The 17,558-nt window shown below is 41.5% G+C and overlaps 2 protein-coding genes across 2 annotated transcripts; both read right to left on the bottom strand.

The window, feature by feature from the left end:
* Nucleotides 1-7,491: 7,491 nt before the first annotated feature.
* rab1aa (RAB1A, member RAS oncogene family a) lies at nucleotides 7,492-13,762 on the bottom strand. The gene is made up of 6 exons (XM_068595629.1): nucleotides 13,591-13,762; nucleotides 11,183-11,255; nucleotides 10,920-11,015; nucleotides 10,709-10,804; nucleotides 9,745-9,876; nucleotides 7,492-8,978 (listed from the first exon to the last, which is right to left on the bottom strand). Exons 1-6 carry the CDS (start codon nucleotides 13,602-13,604, stop codon nucleotides 8,781-8,783), a joined length of 609 nt encoding a protein of 202 aa, XP_068451730.1. The 5' UTR covers nucleotides 13,605-13,762; the 3' UTR covers nucleotides 7,492-8,780.
* A 1,381-nt stretch (nucleotides 13,763-15,143) lies between these two features.
* On the bottom strand, nucleotides 15,144-16,778 carry LOC137798667 (E3 ubiquitin-protein ligase TRIM21-like). The gene has a single exon (XM_068595568.1). It carries the CDS (start codon nucleotides 16,776-16,778, stop codon nucleotides 15,144-15,146), a length of 1,635 nt encoding a protein of 544 aa, XP_068451669.1.
* Nucleotides 16,779-17,558: the final 780 nt, after the last annotated feature.

The raw sequence follows: 17,558 nt of genomic DNA, 5'->3' as shown, positions 1-17,558 counted from the left end.
GGACCTTGTCCTGAATGTCCCACCACACAAGAGCTAAAATGTTGAAGGGAGAGCTGGGAGCAGATTCAGGGTCAAACAGGTGGGACAGTCTTAAGGTTCTGAGAGCCTGCATGGGCAACATGATAGAGTGAAAATGGAAAATATGTCATTTTCCTGGCTCGTCTTGCGTTAAGTCATTTGGCATACTGGATGTACTCCGGGTTCTTGTGGTCTGTCGGCACCAGAAAAGGTCGTTCTGCTCCCATCAGCCAATGCCGCCGCCGCCGCCGCCGCCGCTCCTCCTCCAGCGCCAACGGTCCTCGGGTTCTTGGATGCAGGACCTCGTCGTCTCAGCCGGGACCGCTGTGACAGCACGGCCCCCATACCCACACCCGAAGGGCGGGAAATGGAGGCCGGAGCCGCGGTGACATCCAGGCTGACCGACTTATGTGAACCGCACAAACATGTTAACCTGTAAAGCTAACATGTAAAAATTACAATATTTCCTTGTGAGATGTAATGGAGTAGAAGTATAAAGGGACTTGAGAAGAAAATACTTGGATGAGTGCATCATGAGTACTTTTACTTTTGAAACTTTGAATTCCAATGAAGGCATAAAAGGTTTGTTTCTGTGTTTTATGTTTTTCTACTTGAACATATTTATATATGTATATGTATATTTACGTATTGATGAGCTTCAGTGTGTTCATACTGTATGTTTGAGTCCTGTATTTCCCCTTCTATCTGAAACGCTCCATTTAATTAAGCGACTGTCACTTTAAGCAAACAAAAGCCGTCGCCTGCTCCGATTGGCTCGTGAGGAAACTGGCACACCTCTGCAGAGGTAGTAAGCTGCCACCGAACAGTGTACTTTCTAAAACTTTTAAAGTACATACGGCAGCTGCCCTTACAACGTGCACACTGCTGCCTGCAGTACACATTCATAAATTGGGACATACTACTTCCTGGTATCATTGCACCTTGAACTTTGACCCTCTTGTGGGCACTCCAGATGCCCAAATATGTCAACAAGAAAACGTGAGTTTTTTCTTGATATGCCCGCAAGTATTCGTCATGCTGGTAGAGTTGTTGATTTGTGTGTTTTTAGCTTCAAATTAAGGGTTTCATACGTTTTCATTTCAACAATGTTGCTGAACATAATTCATAAGATGGAGGAGGAACCTTTGTGCTTCGCGCCACCTTTAAAGGATCATCAGAGCGTTTTTCTAACAGGCCTCCCTCAGAGTAAATATCCCTCAACTCTAGCAGACAGGATCAAAGTACCGCCACTGCTGACTGTGTGTGTGTTAGTTATATATATATATATATATATATATATATATATATATATATATATATATATATATATATATATATATATATATATATATATATAGTTTAAAAGGAGCTCTTGCTTCAGCTCCTGCGGCTCCTTCTGCCTGATCCTCGGTCTGTTGATCCGTCTGACTGTTTTCTTGCTTCTGCTGCAGAGTGAGAAACCACAACTATGTGAAGCATCCCAGTTATTCGGCGCTGGACATCTCCGTAGTGTTCACGCAGACACAGCGAGTCCTTTCCTGTCCACCGTGTTCGCTGAAAGAGGAAAAGTCTGGTCCGCTTCCTTACACTAAAGCTTCTTTCTCTTTTAACTACCCACAATGTTCACAGGCTACACAACTCCCTGCACGGAGTGGCTGAAACACTGATGAGATGTTTGTTTGTTAGCTCGGTTGTTGTCTTGCTAATCCTTTAGCACTTTGTTCCTTGTTAATTTGACGATTACAACACTGAGCAATACCCACATGTGATTTATTGAACATATAATCAGTTTGTTGTCTGTGTATTTGTGTTTTTTCTTTAGTTAAAGTATGTATTTTGAGTTTTTGTGAGTTTGTGTAGCTTTAGTTTGCTATGTCTGCTCGTAGCAAAAGAAAGACCCAGTCGTGTTATTGCAGTGTGAATAAATATATAATATAATCTACAATTTGGACTTTTAAAGTATGCTGTATTGTATCATGTATTGTCGTCATTCATTTGCACCACATTGTCAAGAACAAGTTGTCCGATTTTAAAGTAACTTTTTGATGTTTAATCACTTATAAAACATCTTTTTGTGAGAGAATGAATGTGTTATTCCCTGCATTTCCCCTGTAAACACACATGATACAGGTGATGCGGTTGCTTCAGGTGTGGACGTTTAAAAAAAAGTCCGGCGACCTAAAAGGTTCCTACACGCCAGTGCATCCGCGTGCACGACGAACTGACGGTGAACCCGAAACGGGCCGGTTATAAATACCTGCGGCTACGATGATGATGATGATGATGATGACGAGAGCGTGGACAGGTGTGAGGACGGGCGGGGCTGGTGACGTGGAAAAGAGGAACACATTCTAAAAGAAACAACAACTTGACAGGTCAAAGTTCTCTCAGTGAGGCACGTTTACTGACACAAAGAGGGCGTGTCGTGGGGGTTAAAGTCACGTTTTCTTCATTGCATTCCAGATGTAGGACACTCGATGGCGCCGGTGTTTCCTCTGACTCTTCTTTTCTCCCTGCCAGCAGCTCGGTCAAACCGGTCGGACAAGTTCGCCTCAACGCGCCGCCGTTGCTTCCACATCTCCTTCTTCTCCGCTCAAACTCTCAAATCCTCCTGGCAGAGCGGGACATGAGTGCAGCCAGACGGACAGAACAACCCCCCTTTGGAAATGAACACGTGAAACTGATTGTGCAATATTGTTGTCAGATTGTTGTGCCTTATTTTATATTTCGAAAAGTCCAAAAATTCAGCTTTCATGTCAATTCTTCCACAGAAGATTTGAAAGTACGTTCCCCTCCTGTCCATCACACACTGAATCCAGATAATAATGATAATAAAGTGCAAATAGGTAAAGATAAGATTACAGCAGCATTGCACACAGAGACACATCAAGTAATATACATGAACAGTAAAACAGTAATACAAACAGTTAAGACGAACGCAATAGCAATATTAAATATACAGACGGAGTAAAGTATTTAAATGTATTAAACATTGCACCAGATGATGAAGGTAATTAAAGTGATTAAAGTGTTTGTGGTCGACTTTGAGCTCAGCTTGTTGTGCAGCCTGACTGCAACGGGAAGGAAGGAAACTAATTGTGTATTTTCTTATACTATTAGCATTTACTGCAATGTTTTACGTGTATTCTTAAGTCTAATTCTAATTTATTTTACCTTAAGTTTATTCTAATTCTGTGTGTAAGGAGGCAAAATGGGCTTTTTATTGCACGGGGTAACTCTTGTCTGTGCATAGTACAACATTATACTACTATCTATCTATCTATATATATATAGATATAGATATATATAGATAGATATATATACTATTCTATTCAGGAGGATTTTAAATGCAGGACTTTTACTTTGTAGTATTTTTTACATGATTTTTACTGAGATAGAAGTCCCTAACTATCGCTGAGGGTGAAGAACCACTGATGAAAGTCTTGCAATATTCATATATTTTCAGTAAATAATGTCTTTGGTGACGTTCATGTTAAAAAAACAAAACTGTATTACAGTTTTTCACACAGAAAATACTTTTATTTTCACTTTAATATCAATTCTAAATCAACCAGGACTGAAATCTCACGGCTTGCTACTTCTTCCACCAGTAATCTGACGGAAAAAAAAACCTTCAAACTTCAGTACAGCTGCTGTTCCTCAAACCTTCAGACCTCCCAGATATTAGAGCAACAACATGGACGGGAAGGAGGACAAACAGTGCCGTGGAAGTATACGTACAGTGTGATCAGGACCTGTTGTCCTTCTTCCGTTTACTCATGAAACAGTGTGTGTTCTTAACTCACGAGAGACCGGTGGCTTCTTCACCGCAACGCCACCGAATGTTTACACCGCCGCGGATACGAGAACCTCGTCTCTCCGGGCGCTGTAGCGGCTGGACTGTTTGGCACCGCCGGGAAACAAGTTGGATTTCTACTTTAAAAAAGAACCAGTGTGTGTGTGAGGGATTTAGTGACATCTAGTGGTGAAGTTGAATATTGCAAGAAGCTAAATACTCCTCCTCTGCTCGCACTTTGCTTTCCAAGTGCGTCTCTATTTCAGCCGGTGTTTGGTTTGTCCGCTCCGGGCCACCGTAGAGGAAGCAGCAGACTGCGTGAACGAGACAACACAACGCTTGAAGGCGATTACAACATTGTAATGAATATTATATGACACACACACTGTTTCCTTTAAGTAAACGTGGTAATACTTTAATATGAGGATAAGTTGAAACGTAACAAGTTAAGCTTTTGCAAACCGTGCTCGAAAATTCTCCCGCGACAATTTTAGGTCCCAGCATGCCCCATTCAGACAGTCTTTTGGCATAAAATGCGTCATTTTTCCATTTTTTTACCGAGCGACACAGTTTTTTGACTGAAACTCCTTCCTAACAGGCCAAGACTTTGTTTTATTGAGATTTCTGTTGCAGATTCTGATTCTTTAGGTCCTAATCTTTCCAATAAGGTGTTTTATTGACGCTCCAGGAGGCTTTTTTCGGGCATCTGGCTCATATCATGCTGGATGTTCATAGTTACCATCAAAATATCTTTTAAAAGGGATTTTTTTGCAGATATACATTTTTTTCCCAAGACTTTGCTGAACAAATACATACAATAAACACAAGTATTGGAATTAATTTGGGGTTCCTACGACAACTCAAACACAAGAGAAAACTCTGTTTAACAGGTTAAAGTCCTGCTTTTAAATAATAAACATAAATGAGCTGCAAAACAACTTGAAACAGCAGCGAGACATCGATCCCTTTATAGTGTGTGAACGCAACACACGCACACACACACACGCACACACACACACGAACACATGAACAAAACCCACCAAGGCCGTGTCATCCCATATTGTAAATAGTGAGGTTTTTATTTGAATAATAAAGTTCTAAATGCTATAAAAAGTATCCATGGAGAAACACACACAGTAAAATGTCCCTTTAAATGTCACATCTATACAATACAGGAGACCTTTTCAGTTTCACAACCTCTTCTAGTAAGCACAGCAGCTTAAAGATGACTTCAACGAGTCTAAAGATAGTTGCCAAATTCATTTCAGTCTTTTTTTGAAACTGAGGAACCACACAAAGATTTAAAGTGTTGCTTTTGTGTGATTCCTTGTGTAGAAACTCAATCTATGTCGACTAAATCTACTGCTCGATTAGTCGGCAAAATCTTCGCCTATTGACTCGTACACACTGTGGGCGACATCACGTTACAACAGAGATTCTTTTGTCCGCGCCAAATAAATCTCCATTTGTAAAGTAACTAAAGCCGTCAGACGAATGTGAAGTGGGAGTTCAAAGCGGCTGAAAAGTGCTCACCTTTTGTACTTTTGTCTAGTTTGTTCGGTGTGTGCTGCTACTGTTAATGAGGTGTGTGTGTGTACCGACAGCTGCGTGACACTGCAGGTTCGTTTCTTTAGTTGTTCTCCATCAGACGGATCAGCTGGTGAGCAGCCGACTGACTGAGACTGAACTTCACACATGGACTCATAACCCCCCACTCTCCTCCTCCTCCTCCTCCTCCTCCTCTTCCTCCTCCTCCTCCTGCAGCAGCAGAGGGGTGAAAGACTTCGGCCTCTGCAGCTGTCACTAACGGCCCCACCCCCACCCTTCACCCCACACACACACACACACATCATCACCCAGCAACCAGCTACAAACTCAGCCGGCAAACAGACCCAAACCATCCCCCTCATTCCTCCACCGCTCCCTCCCATTCCTCCACACCGAAACATCTCTCTCTTCCTCTCTTTCTCGACTCACTGTGTGTTTTGTTTTGCAGCTGAAAGCAAACTGGGGGGTTCAGCCTCATAAGAGGAGGAGGGCGGGGTGGGCTGCTGCTAACTTCTTCTGTTTTATGGCTCAGTTAATGAGGGAGGACGGCTCCACACAGACACACACAGACACACACAGACACACACTGTTCATGAACAGGAGCGCGGCCGTTGGTGGAAGAAGTGTTCAGATCCTTTACTTCAGGGGGAAGTACGGACGCCACGCTGTGAACGTGCTCCAACACGAGTAAAAGTACTTAAGTATCCAAAGTAATAGTAGTCACTGTGTAGTAAATATGTGTTAGCATCCTAGCATGATGTTTTTGTGCTAACATTACGCCACAAGAAATACTTTTTACTCCATATTATTATTTTATCTGCTTAAAAAAGACTTTTACTTTGGTCATTCAGAGGAAGGAATATTCTATATAAAGTCTGTAGCAGAGTGAAGTTAGTGTTAACGTCGTCAGCCATCTTGAGAGCCTAGAGAGGCAATCGAAATGGTCCAAATCTCATGTTGTGTCCCTTTAAGGTTCATTTATATTGTTTCCACATGGCTCTCAATATGGCAATCTCTCTCGCTCTCTCTCTCACACACACACACGCACACGTCGCCCAACACACACACACACACACACACACACGTCGCCCACCCGCCCACCCACACACACACACCCACACACAGTGTGACTTCATTCACACAGCTACTTACTTTTCTTTGTAGAGCTAATAGTAACTTGATGCTCTATTAATGTTCTGAATATTGTATACTGAACCTTTTAAGTGCATTTTGATGCCAATACCGTTGTACTTCTACTTCAGTAAATACCTTGAATGTATATTTGTACACTGCAGTATCACTACTTTATCTGAACTCCTGCTTACCGGCTTTTCCCAGAGCTTTGTTGTGCAGCGGCGACTGCCGGCTGCTGCATGCAGGAAGCGGACAGCGCCCTCTGCTGGTGCGGAGCTGCAACTCCACGTCAGGAGAGTTTAGAGAGTGTGTGTGTGTGTGTGTGTGTGTGTGTGTGTGTTTTGTTTTCACATGGGACTTTAATTGTGTAATTGTGTGTTTAAGTACATGAAGTAAGAGCCATGAGAAGAACAGGTTCACACTTCAAGTCTTTTTTCATACAAGACATTTTGATACATATTATACTAGTTCAATTATTTTATTTTAATGAATACTTATATATTATTTCTTATATGCCATACTATAGTATCATACTGTTTAATTACATGATTTATGTGTTATATTTCTATAACAAACTAATGCTAAGTACCATAATATTCTGGTGTATAAACCTGACTTGACTTTGAGAGGAAGAGGAGCTGCTTTCACTTTGAATTCTATTTTCTGGTTTGTAGTTTTTTAGGTTTGCAGTTTTTACTGATTTTTAGTTTTGTGTTTTGCTGTTTTTCTGAAGTTTTCTCTCGTCGTCTCAGCGAGCAGAAAACATGTCTTAGTTTTTCTGAATGAATAAGAACAAAGTGTCGGTAATGCGAAACCTGACTTTCTAACTTTAGCGTGAAGTTTAACTGAATTCATGTTACAAGTAAATTCTCTAAGAAAAGCTGCTGCCTCAAACTGCAGCCTGTGAAATTCAGGCCAAAGGTCACCATTCCTCTCAGCTTATAGTTTGCTGAAAAGCAAAGAAAGTACAAACAAACCACCATGAGGACCATCAGTTATCAAAGATCTCCTTCATTGTTTTTAATAGTAAGACACCGTGCCACAAAAATGTCATGTCCGCAGCCACAAATCACGTGCCGAGATTACTAATTCCAGCTATTTATCATGTCATTCGCTTGCTTCTCTACACAATTTCGCAAATCACTTCTTACATTTATGTATAAATATATACAGTTTATAGATTATTCTCGAGCCGGGGTGGTCGGGTGTGTGTTTTTCTTCCTTTCTCTTCTCGTTTTCTCCCGTTGCGGTTGTGCTGTCAGTCGAGGAACATTTAAGCAGAGAGGGGACGACAAAAAAAAGAAGAAGAAAAAAAAAGAAAACACACACGTCTGTCGTCACGTCGTCACGTCGTCTCCCCAATGCAGCACATGCTTATTGTATCGTGAAGACCCAGCAGAGCACACAACAGAGCCGAATATAGATATATATGTACAGGAATGTTGACCGCTATCGTACAGTGTGGATTCTTTACGAGAGAAGTGGGCACACGAGGAAGGGGAATACGCCGACAACGCAAGAGCACCGAAGGCATACATGTATGGAAATCTCCTGCCACAAAGGCACTGGCACAAAGTTATTATTTATTATATTTAAAGGGGGCGACACTGTGACGTTGGGAGCGGGCGACGTTATCGGCTTCGCGTCTAAACGTGCATGATGCTGGCTTTCTTTTTTTTTTAAGCATGTGCTTCATTTTGAAGTGCTTTCTGGTTTTCGTTTCTATCTGGGAGGAGATTCGGGGAAGGGGCGGGGCTTAGTCGCAGCGTTTATCCACAGCGAAATAAAACAGTGTGAGGAGGGTTTGTTTTTTTTCCTTCTTGGGTTTTAGTTGTTTTTTTTTATAGAAAAAGTGACTCGTTTAGCAAACTCAAAAAGGAAGAGCAGGAGGGGCAAACAAAAAAAAAGAAGAAAAGCTGAATAAGTGTGTTTTTTTCTTTCATCGGTTAACTTTACACACTGTTAAAAATGTTATACATTTAAGTTTTTTTTCCTTCTTCCAGTACGAGTGTGTTTTTGGTAAAGTAAGAAAAAGAAGAGATGAAGCCGCCCGGTGTGTTCGGTGGGTGTGGGTTGGGCTTACCGTCCTATTGCTGACTTTTTGAAAAAAGGTGGAATGGGAATCTTACAAACCGGTCCACTCAAAGTCTCCCTCCTCTTCCTCCTCTCGTCTTTCCCTCCCTCTCTGCTTCTCTTTCCCTGTGGAGCGCGGTAACATTGAGACTGGTCGTGGGCTCGGTGGGGGTGTGGGGGGGTCGTGGCTGTTTTTTTTTCTTCCCGGGTCTCAGCAGCAGCCTCCGGACGAGGTGTTGACGGGCTTGCTCTGGATCTTCACGTTGGATTTCTCCGAGGATCCGGCCGTGGCCCCGGGGCCCATCCTCTTCTTGATCTCGGCCGCCATGGTCATGAAGGCTTGCTCCACGTTGGTGGCGCTCTTGGCGCTCGTCTCCAGGAAGGGAATGCCCAAGTTGTCGGCGAATTCCTGGTGAGCGGGGAAGGAAGGAAGGAAGGAAGGGAGGAAGGAAGGGAGGAGTTGAAGACATTTAATTCCATGACGAAAAACTCTCTTTCTGCTGAGGAAGGTCAAGACGAGAGCGAAAAGCTTCAGAGCGGCTGCTGAAGTAACCTCGTGGTCACTTTCAGACAAAGTCAAGAGTTTAAGTTGAGATAAAATTATACAGTAAGAAGAATATTAAATATACGGATGGAATAAAAATGTGTTTAAAAGTACTTAAACATAGTAAACTTAATGTATTCTGTATTGCACTAGGAAATATTAGTTGAAATGGTTCAGTGCGGGACCTTGAGACGCCACCTTTAACCTTTAACCTAATTTCGTGGGTGTGATCAGGACCGAATGAGCAAGTCAATACTAGTATAAATATAAATACACGTAACCCAAATACACCGCAGGCCATACGAGGCGGCTCTGATCGGCCAGCTGTCAGACCGGCAGCTGGACGCTCAACCGTTTACACTCCGATGTTTTCCCACTCCGATATCAGCATAAAAACACTCATCAGAAAACCCCTCGAGACCGCGAGCGTGAGAGCACGATGGCAGGAAAGAATAGACCGCCAACGGTCAGCAAATTCATCTCACTATCGCTTTTAGCTCCAGATATTTGGAGCCCTTCATAAAATGGTAGAGGCATCTGTACTTGTGTAGCTCTTCTCTTGTCTTACGACCACTCAAAGCTCTTTCACTTCATACAGCGATGAAGCGGTTAAACAAACGGGTCCACTCACCTTCGCTGTGGTGTAATCGACCACCTTCTTCGTTGTGAGGTCACACTTGTTGCCTACGAGCAGCTTGTTGACGTTCTCGCTGGCGTAGCGGTCGATCTCCTGTAGCCACTGTTTGACGTTGTTGAAGGACTCCTGAGGACGGGGAGCAGAGAGACGGCGTCAACACGGACGTCTGCGTTAAGGAAAGCACTTCAGTCGAGGAAATAAAACTCAGGGGCTTCAAACACAAGAGGCCTGACGCTGACGGCGCAGTAACGTGTCTGAAAACCAGGATTATATTCCACATACTTTACTGAACTGAAGCAGGACCAGTGGCTGGCTTGACGGTATAAAGTAAAGCTCCACGTGATGCCTTTAATATCAGAGGAATTTAAAGTATTTAACCAGCTGGTACAGAGAAGAGAAATGTTAGTACAGAAAAAGTCAAAGACTTGTTTTTAGGTCATTCAGACTCGATGTCTTCATTGCAGCGTTTTTTCACCAGACAGAAGTTGCTTTTTCAAAATAAAATGTCAAGCTTACCGCATAGCTTGAATGATTTTTTTTTGTTTACAAACAAGTTTAAAGATTCATTTGTAACTAGCTTTTATTTTCTCTTTCATAAGGAGTATAAACAAACTGGGATATTGAATAAAGTCAGTAAAATTGTTGTTGATTGATGTACTTTAAGCACATTTAAGTACACTGTCTGAGTGTATGTACTGCATCTTTATTTAATTTAAAGCCTTTTTCTATTTAATGTAGAAAAACATACATGTGTACAACTTTAAACTTTGTACATGGTGTAGTTCTTTATATGTTTGTGTATCATTTTCTCCGTTTTCATATCTTTACCTGGTTATTCACAGTGCTGCTGCTGTGACACTTAGTTGCCCATAAATTCCACGTTATCTCATTAAACACTCATTAGAAAGATGACGACTGGGCGTTTGTAGTTTCGTCCCCGCGGTCGCGCTCCACTAACCTGATCCGTGACGTCGTACACCACGATGATGCCGTGGGCTCCTCTGTAGTAGCTGGACGTGATGGTGCGGAAGCGCTCCTGGCCGGCCGTGTCCCACTGAGAGGAGCAAGCGGAGCTCGTCAAGTCCCAGACGGACACAAACATTACGCAAAGTTCATCGCGCGCTTATCTATTTACGCCCCCACATGCGATTACGCGGCGCTCTGCTTACAATCTGAAGTTTTATGGTCTTCCCGTCCAGCTCGATGGTCCTGATCTTGAAGTCCACGCCGATGGTACTGATGTAACTCTCCGTGTACGTGTCATCCTAGGATTTAAAAACACACACACACACACACACACACACACACACACACACACACACACACACACACAAATAAACAGGTGGGTTTGGTTCGCAGGGTTATCGGCCATAGCAGCGCTGACGAGGAAAGACGTACGCGCGCCTGTTGCGTAACAGCAGCGGACACTTACTGCAAACCGGAGAAGGAGACATGACTTTCCGACACCAGAATCACCGATCAGGAGCAGTTTGAATAAATAATCACTGTGAGGAGAGAGAGGGGGGAAGAACATGACATATCAAATAACAATTAAAAAAACATGCAAGGCAATAAACTACACATTAGGCCTGTTAGAATAAAAGCTTGATCATATTTTACACCAGTTTCCTTTGGTTAGATTGTCTTATTTAAATCGATTTTTCATTATCTGATATTTTGTAACGTCATGTATTGGACTGATGGTCTTAAGTAGTTTTTATTATTTAGTCAAATGTACAAGAATATGTGCGTAGATTATGTGTTCATACTCAGCAATGTTTATACAAAAAGATGGCTGTCTTTTGGGACTATGATTAAGGTTTCATAGTGACATTAAACAATTATAACATCTAGTCCCAGTCAAAAGAGTCGAGTGCAAATCAAATCAAAGATTACTTTGATTATCGACTAATTTGTCAATTAAAAAGAAAATTTAGCAGAATTTGCCGAGAGCTCAAGATGACGCTTTGTCCGAGCGACGACCCAAAACATATTTAATTTTAAATGATATAAAGTGGAGAAAAAAGGCAATAAATGCTCCGATATGAGAAAACTGTAACCAGGGAATATTTGGAGTATTTAGTTTAATGTCTTCAAGGATTTTCCATCTACCAAAATTGATGGTAATAAAATGTTGTTTCAGCACTAAATTATTCCAGCACATTTGGCCTTCAGCACCTTTGAACTATTGTCTCAAAGTCTAGAAATGACATTGGTGTTATACACAAATTGTATATGCATCTATATCTATAGTGGCTAAATGTTTGTTTGACCTTCGTCGCTTTCTTCACTTTGTTTTTAGGCGTGTCTATTTCTGTTCAGTGAAGAGCAACCAAACACCGGAGTCAAACATATTGGACGAGTTCACATACTCGGGCTATAAAGCTAATTCTGATTTGTAAATTGCCAGACGATAAATCATCAGAAGTATTGTTAACGATTCATCACTTAGGCTATTAATAAAGCAAAAATGTCAAAACAATCTCAGATTCAGTGGAATTGTAAAATGGAAACTGTTTATGTTGGGGTTTTGGACTGTTGGTCGGTCAAAAGAAGCCGTTTGAGGACGTAACCTTGAGTTCTGAGAAAATATAATTTTTATTTCCTATTCTCCTGAAATGTTACAGATTAAAAGAACTCGTCCATCATTGAAGAAAAAAAATCTTTGGAGGTATTCATATTAGAAGTATTCATTCACTGCAGAGCTTTGGTGGGATTGAACTAAGGATATTCAAGTATGATTTTGGGTGTACTTTTACTTAACGTGAGTATTTAATGTTCATGGTGACTTTATATTACAGTGAATCTGAGATGCAAATATTGTACTTTTACTTGGCAACTTAAGTTGCTTTTCAGATTTAGATTATTAACAACAAGAACCAACTAATAAACTCAACCCAGGGAAGAATCACTGAATTGTGATGTATTAGTACATCAGAATATATTAATATATATTAGTACTTACTATAGAATAAACGACTCCGCAGTAAATACAGTGATTAAAATAATGTACACCTTTAGCTGCACGTGAAAGACAAAGTAATGCAGTGACGATAATCCAATAATATCATGTGAACTAAATCCATTTATCCCAAACAATCCACACCCAATTTAACTCCACATCATCATCATCATCATCATCGGGGGCAAATCCAGTAACTTCCTGTTTGCGCTGGATGACTTCTACCAAAACCACCAATGAACCCAAACCGGGTCGGTGGAGAAACATCTTCTGGCTTCGTAATTACCGACATGACCGTGAACTACGAAGCTGTCACTACGTGTCCAAGTGTCAATAACAAAATCTTCGACAGTGTCCGGTGTTACGGTTTAGCAAGCGACCGTGTTAACTGGCGACTTTCATCCGAACGCGCTCGTTGTTGTCATAGTTAAGACAGCTGTTGGAAATAGTAATATAATACTTGTTATATGATATGTATGACGTACATGAGACGGCTGTCTTAACTACAACAACAACGGACGTATTTAGCGTGAAGTCGCCAGTTACCACGGTAGCCTGTTACACCGTAACACCGGTTCTCGCTCGGTTAGCTTAGTCCGTCAGCTAGCTCGACCCCTCTTCCTTCCTTCTCTTTCTAAAGTCACCATAACTGAGCTCGCGAACATCGCGACCACCGCACGAACAACCGCCTCGTTTAAGTAGCGTGACATCGACCAGAAACTGTTGACAAACGTGAACGTGAAGGCTGTCACTCGATAGTGCGTACGCCAGCTAGCTTAGCGACGGAGACAAAGCAGCTGACGGGTTAGCTTAGCTGTTAGCTTCTGACAGCTCGAGCCGTCATAATCGACATTAAAAACAAAAAAGCCAACACTTACTATTCGGGATTCATCGTCGTCTACGGGTAATAAACTGTTGTTACTGTGAATGCTGCTGGACTTCGTCGCGGATTAACCTTTAAAGCTGACCGTGTAGTTTTTTTTCCGTTAAGAACTGGCTAAACTGGTTGTCGCAGCCAGAACAGCATAATCGAATCAAATATGGCTGTCAGGCGATACCTACCCGGAACTACCAGACGATAGGAATTGTGGGTAATGTCGTCTTTAGGTGCGATGGGCGTTAACCGTCGATGTCGACGTGTAAAAATGACCTCCATTCAATGTGATGTAGAAAGATATGGTGGTGAAAAGCATTTTTTTTTTAAACATTTATTTATATTAAATGAAAATAATATGGCTGAAATGGAAGTTCGAGCTGCAGAGACGGTGATGATGCTCCGTTGGTTCAATGAGCAAAGTGTAGATTTTACATAAACACATTTTGGAGTTTTGGAATGAGTTTGACAAATAATTCAAGTGTAGAAAAAATAACTGATGTCGTCCAAGATTTTTCCATTTGCTTTTATTTCTTTCTCAAAAGATATAAATATAATTAAAAGTACTGTGAGCAGAGAGTTACAACAACTTTAATGCATTCTTGTTTCTGTAGAAATTAATTTAATGATTTTTTGGCACTCTTGATAACAGATTTGGCAGACTTTAAAATGTAGATGACAAACATCTGTAGCACATCAATAAAACTATATGATATACAAGTAAGATACGATACATAAATAAGCAAATCAATCAGAAAGAAATATATGATACACGGAGCATTTCAGACGAATATGTTCTATTGCACAGTGTTAAGGCTCCTTTGTAATCAAGTTAATAATCCAAAGTTTCAAATACTGATCTAAGTTTTGTGTAAGGAAATTAAATAAACAACACAAGATTTAATAGTGGTCCGACTTACATTAAATGACTTAACTTTACTCATTTTTTATAACAGTTACCTGCAGGTCGAAAATAACCAATTTACTAATTGTTTTGAGTAAAGCTACTTAATACACTCAAAGTAACAAATAACGGCTGCGGTCTGAATAGTAATTTGAAGGGAGTTATAATGGTCAGTTTTAAGTGCTTCTTACTCATTATTTTTAGTTACTTAAACTCAAATGTAAATATACTGTACTACACTAAATAAACATGTGTTTGTACAATATACAATAAATAGTCAACTTTACTTACCTGTAACAAGTTCCTTTGCTTGATTTTTCTAAGGCAATTGGTTTGAAGCTTTTATTTAAGTAAGGTTAACTAATAGGATTTTACAGTGTAGTTGAGACAGCGTTATACAACATAAACACCAAACTTTAGAGCAGTTACACGATATGAGCTCCTACTCAGGTTATTTTACACACTGTTCGCTGCTATAAAAATAAAATCTCATGATGATAATTCCTCCTCTGGCGATCATCAAAGTTGTCACGTTCGAATCCAAGTGGAAGAGTCAAAGTTTACTTACAAATCTTTTTTTGATTTTGTCAAATTGAATCTGAAGGAATTTAAATTCCTGATTCGAGTCAGACTGGAGTCCAACCATGTTGAGTCTACTCACTGTGATTCACAGGAGAGATGATCAGCGGGGCAGAGTTTCTACCGCCATCACTCAGACCCGGATTGAAGTACGGGAAGAGTTTCTCCTGGAAGGAGCAGCCAGTAAAGGAGTAGATAAGAGCTGCAGCTTCTACGTCATAGAAGGAGACCAGACCCTCCTCATAGTCCACGAACACCCCCACTGTCTTGGGTTTCAACTTAAAAAGCAGACCGACTGGAGGGTCAGTTAAAGCTTTGTACTTGATTCTCTTCCTCAACCATATCGCCCAGTAGCCGTCCTCAGGACTCAGTGGGATGTCTTCCTTCCTGTTGATCGACTCTCTGGCCACGCCCACGTCCCACTCGGTCTTTCCTTTCACCTGAACTTCAAAGTAGAATCTGCCTGAAGAGAAACTCTGCTTGCCTAAAACACAGGGATTGTGAGAAAATCTCTCTGGGTTGTCAGGGAGATCTTGCTTTACTTCACCGAGATTTACTTGTTTTTCATCACCGGACAGGACGAGGTGAGGATGAGCTGTATCAGGATCAAGAGTCACATCCACAGCAAACTTCTGGATCCTCTTCAGCTCAGCTTCAACCAGCTTCTCCGTCACTTTCCTGAAGGTCTCCTCCAGCTGAGCTACAGCTCTCGGTACAGTCCCATCATATGATCGTGGACAGACTCCAACATTTCTCCAGTCCTTGGTGGATTTAATACCTTTCAAAGTTGGGAAGCTCTGGAGAAGGTGGAGGTGGTCTTCAGACAGTGGGCGCTGCTTCAACTCAGTGCTTTTCTTCTTCAGTTTAGAGATTTCCTGTTCCAGCTCTTGGATGGAGTTTTCAGCCTGTTTCTTTGTTGCTTTCTGCTTCGCTGCTATTGTCTCTATGATCTCAAAGAGGCCTCTCTCAACAGACTCCATCAGAGTTGTGAAAACCCGAACACCTTCGGCAATCTCTGTGTCTGAGTTTTGGTTGCTGATGTTGACGAACCATTTGATCTTCTTAATCTTCAACTGTCTTTCCTGGATTATCTGCTGAATCTCAGCCTCCAGGTCAACCATCCTTTCTTCATATCCTTCTTTCAGAGGAACACATTTGTGCGTCTGGTGGTCCGAACAGATGCAGAGCATGCAGACACACGTCTGGTCGGTCTTACAGAACAGCTCCAGAGGTTTATCGTGCTTCGTACACATCCTGCCTTCCAGGTTCTCCACGGGGTCCATCAGCTGATGTCTCTTCAGGCCTGACATTGTCAGATGAGGCTGCAGGTGAGTCTCACAGTAGGAGGCCAGACACACCAGGCAGGACTTCAGGGCCTTCAGTTTGGTTCCAGTGCAGACGTCACAGGGAACTTCTCCTGGTTTGGACTCTTGTTGCTCTGAGCTGCTGCTGCTGGCTTTCTGTTGAGCCGACTGTCTGAACTGAGAAACCATCTCAACGATGAAGGTGTTGGTGTGCAATTCAGGTTTTGTGGTAAAAACCTTTTTACACAAAGGACACTTGCAGGGGACATTGATAATCCAGTTTGTAGTGATGCAGTTTTTGCAGAAGTTGTGTCCACATGGTGTGGTGACTGGATCAGTGAACACATCCAGACAGATGGAGCACAGGAACTGATCTTCAGACAGCAGATTGCTGGCAGCAGCCATATCTACACACTGAGGACTTATGAAAATGTGAAAACAAATATGACCAAATTAGTATGAATATAAATATAAACCAATACAAACATATTCTTTTGTTCAATAAAACATTTTGAGGAAAATGATTTTTCCCTTCAAACAATTGCAACACAAAAGTTGAGCATGAAGCAAAAGTGAAAGTGAAAAGGGAACAACATAGTACGAGTATAGCTAAATATTTCTATTAATGCTGCCTATTGAAATGTAAATATAATTAGTACTCACCTGTGCTTATTTACTCCGCTGTTAAAATATATGTGATAATCATAATTTATTTTGTCTTATCTCAACTGCACAGCTGCTGTTGTTCTGAGTCTTTGCGTTGTGTGACGTTGTAACAGGTAGAACCACAAGCCAGTCAAGTCACCTGGTCGAAACCTTCACCTGGAATTACCCTTCTGAAGGAAATGACATGGAGCCAAATCCAGGGCAATAGTTTTACTCATTTGGAAAAAAAGATTTCATTCTGAAAAGTCAAGTTTTGGTCTTAAACTTCGAAAAAAATGCAACGATTTATTCTAAAAAAAAAAAAAAAAAGTTTATCAAAGTTTTCATGGGATTGAATATAATTTTGATTCAGTTCTGTTTTCTGTTTCAGACTTTTGGCCTGGCTCCGGCGTGGGGGCGTGGTTTCAATGAGAGGGGTGCGGTCTCAACTAGAGGGGCGTGGTATCCACTAGAGGGGCGTGGTATCCACTAGAGGGGCGTGGTATCCACTAGAGGGGCGTGGTCTCATGACTGATAACA

Source organism: Clinocottus analis, unplaced genomic scaffold (genome assembly GCF_023055335.1).
Source record: "Clinocottus analis isolate CAN_PGR_092001 unplaced genomic scaffold, fCliAna1.0.p SCAF_31, whole genome shotgun sequence".
Lineage (NCBI taxonomy): Eukaryota > Metazoa > Chordata > Actinopteri > Perciformes > Cottidae > Clinocottus > Clinocottus analis.
This window is presented reverse-complemented; position numbering and strand designations above follow the sequence as displayed.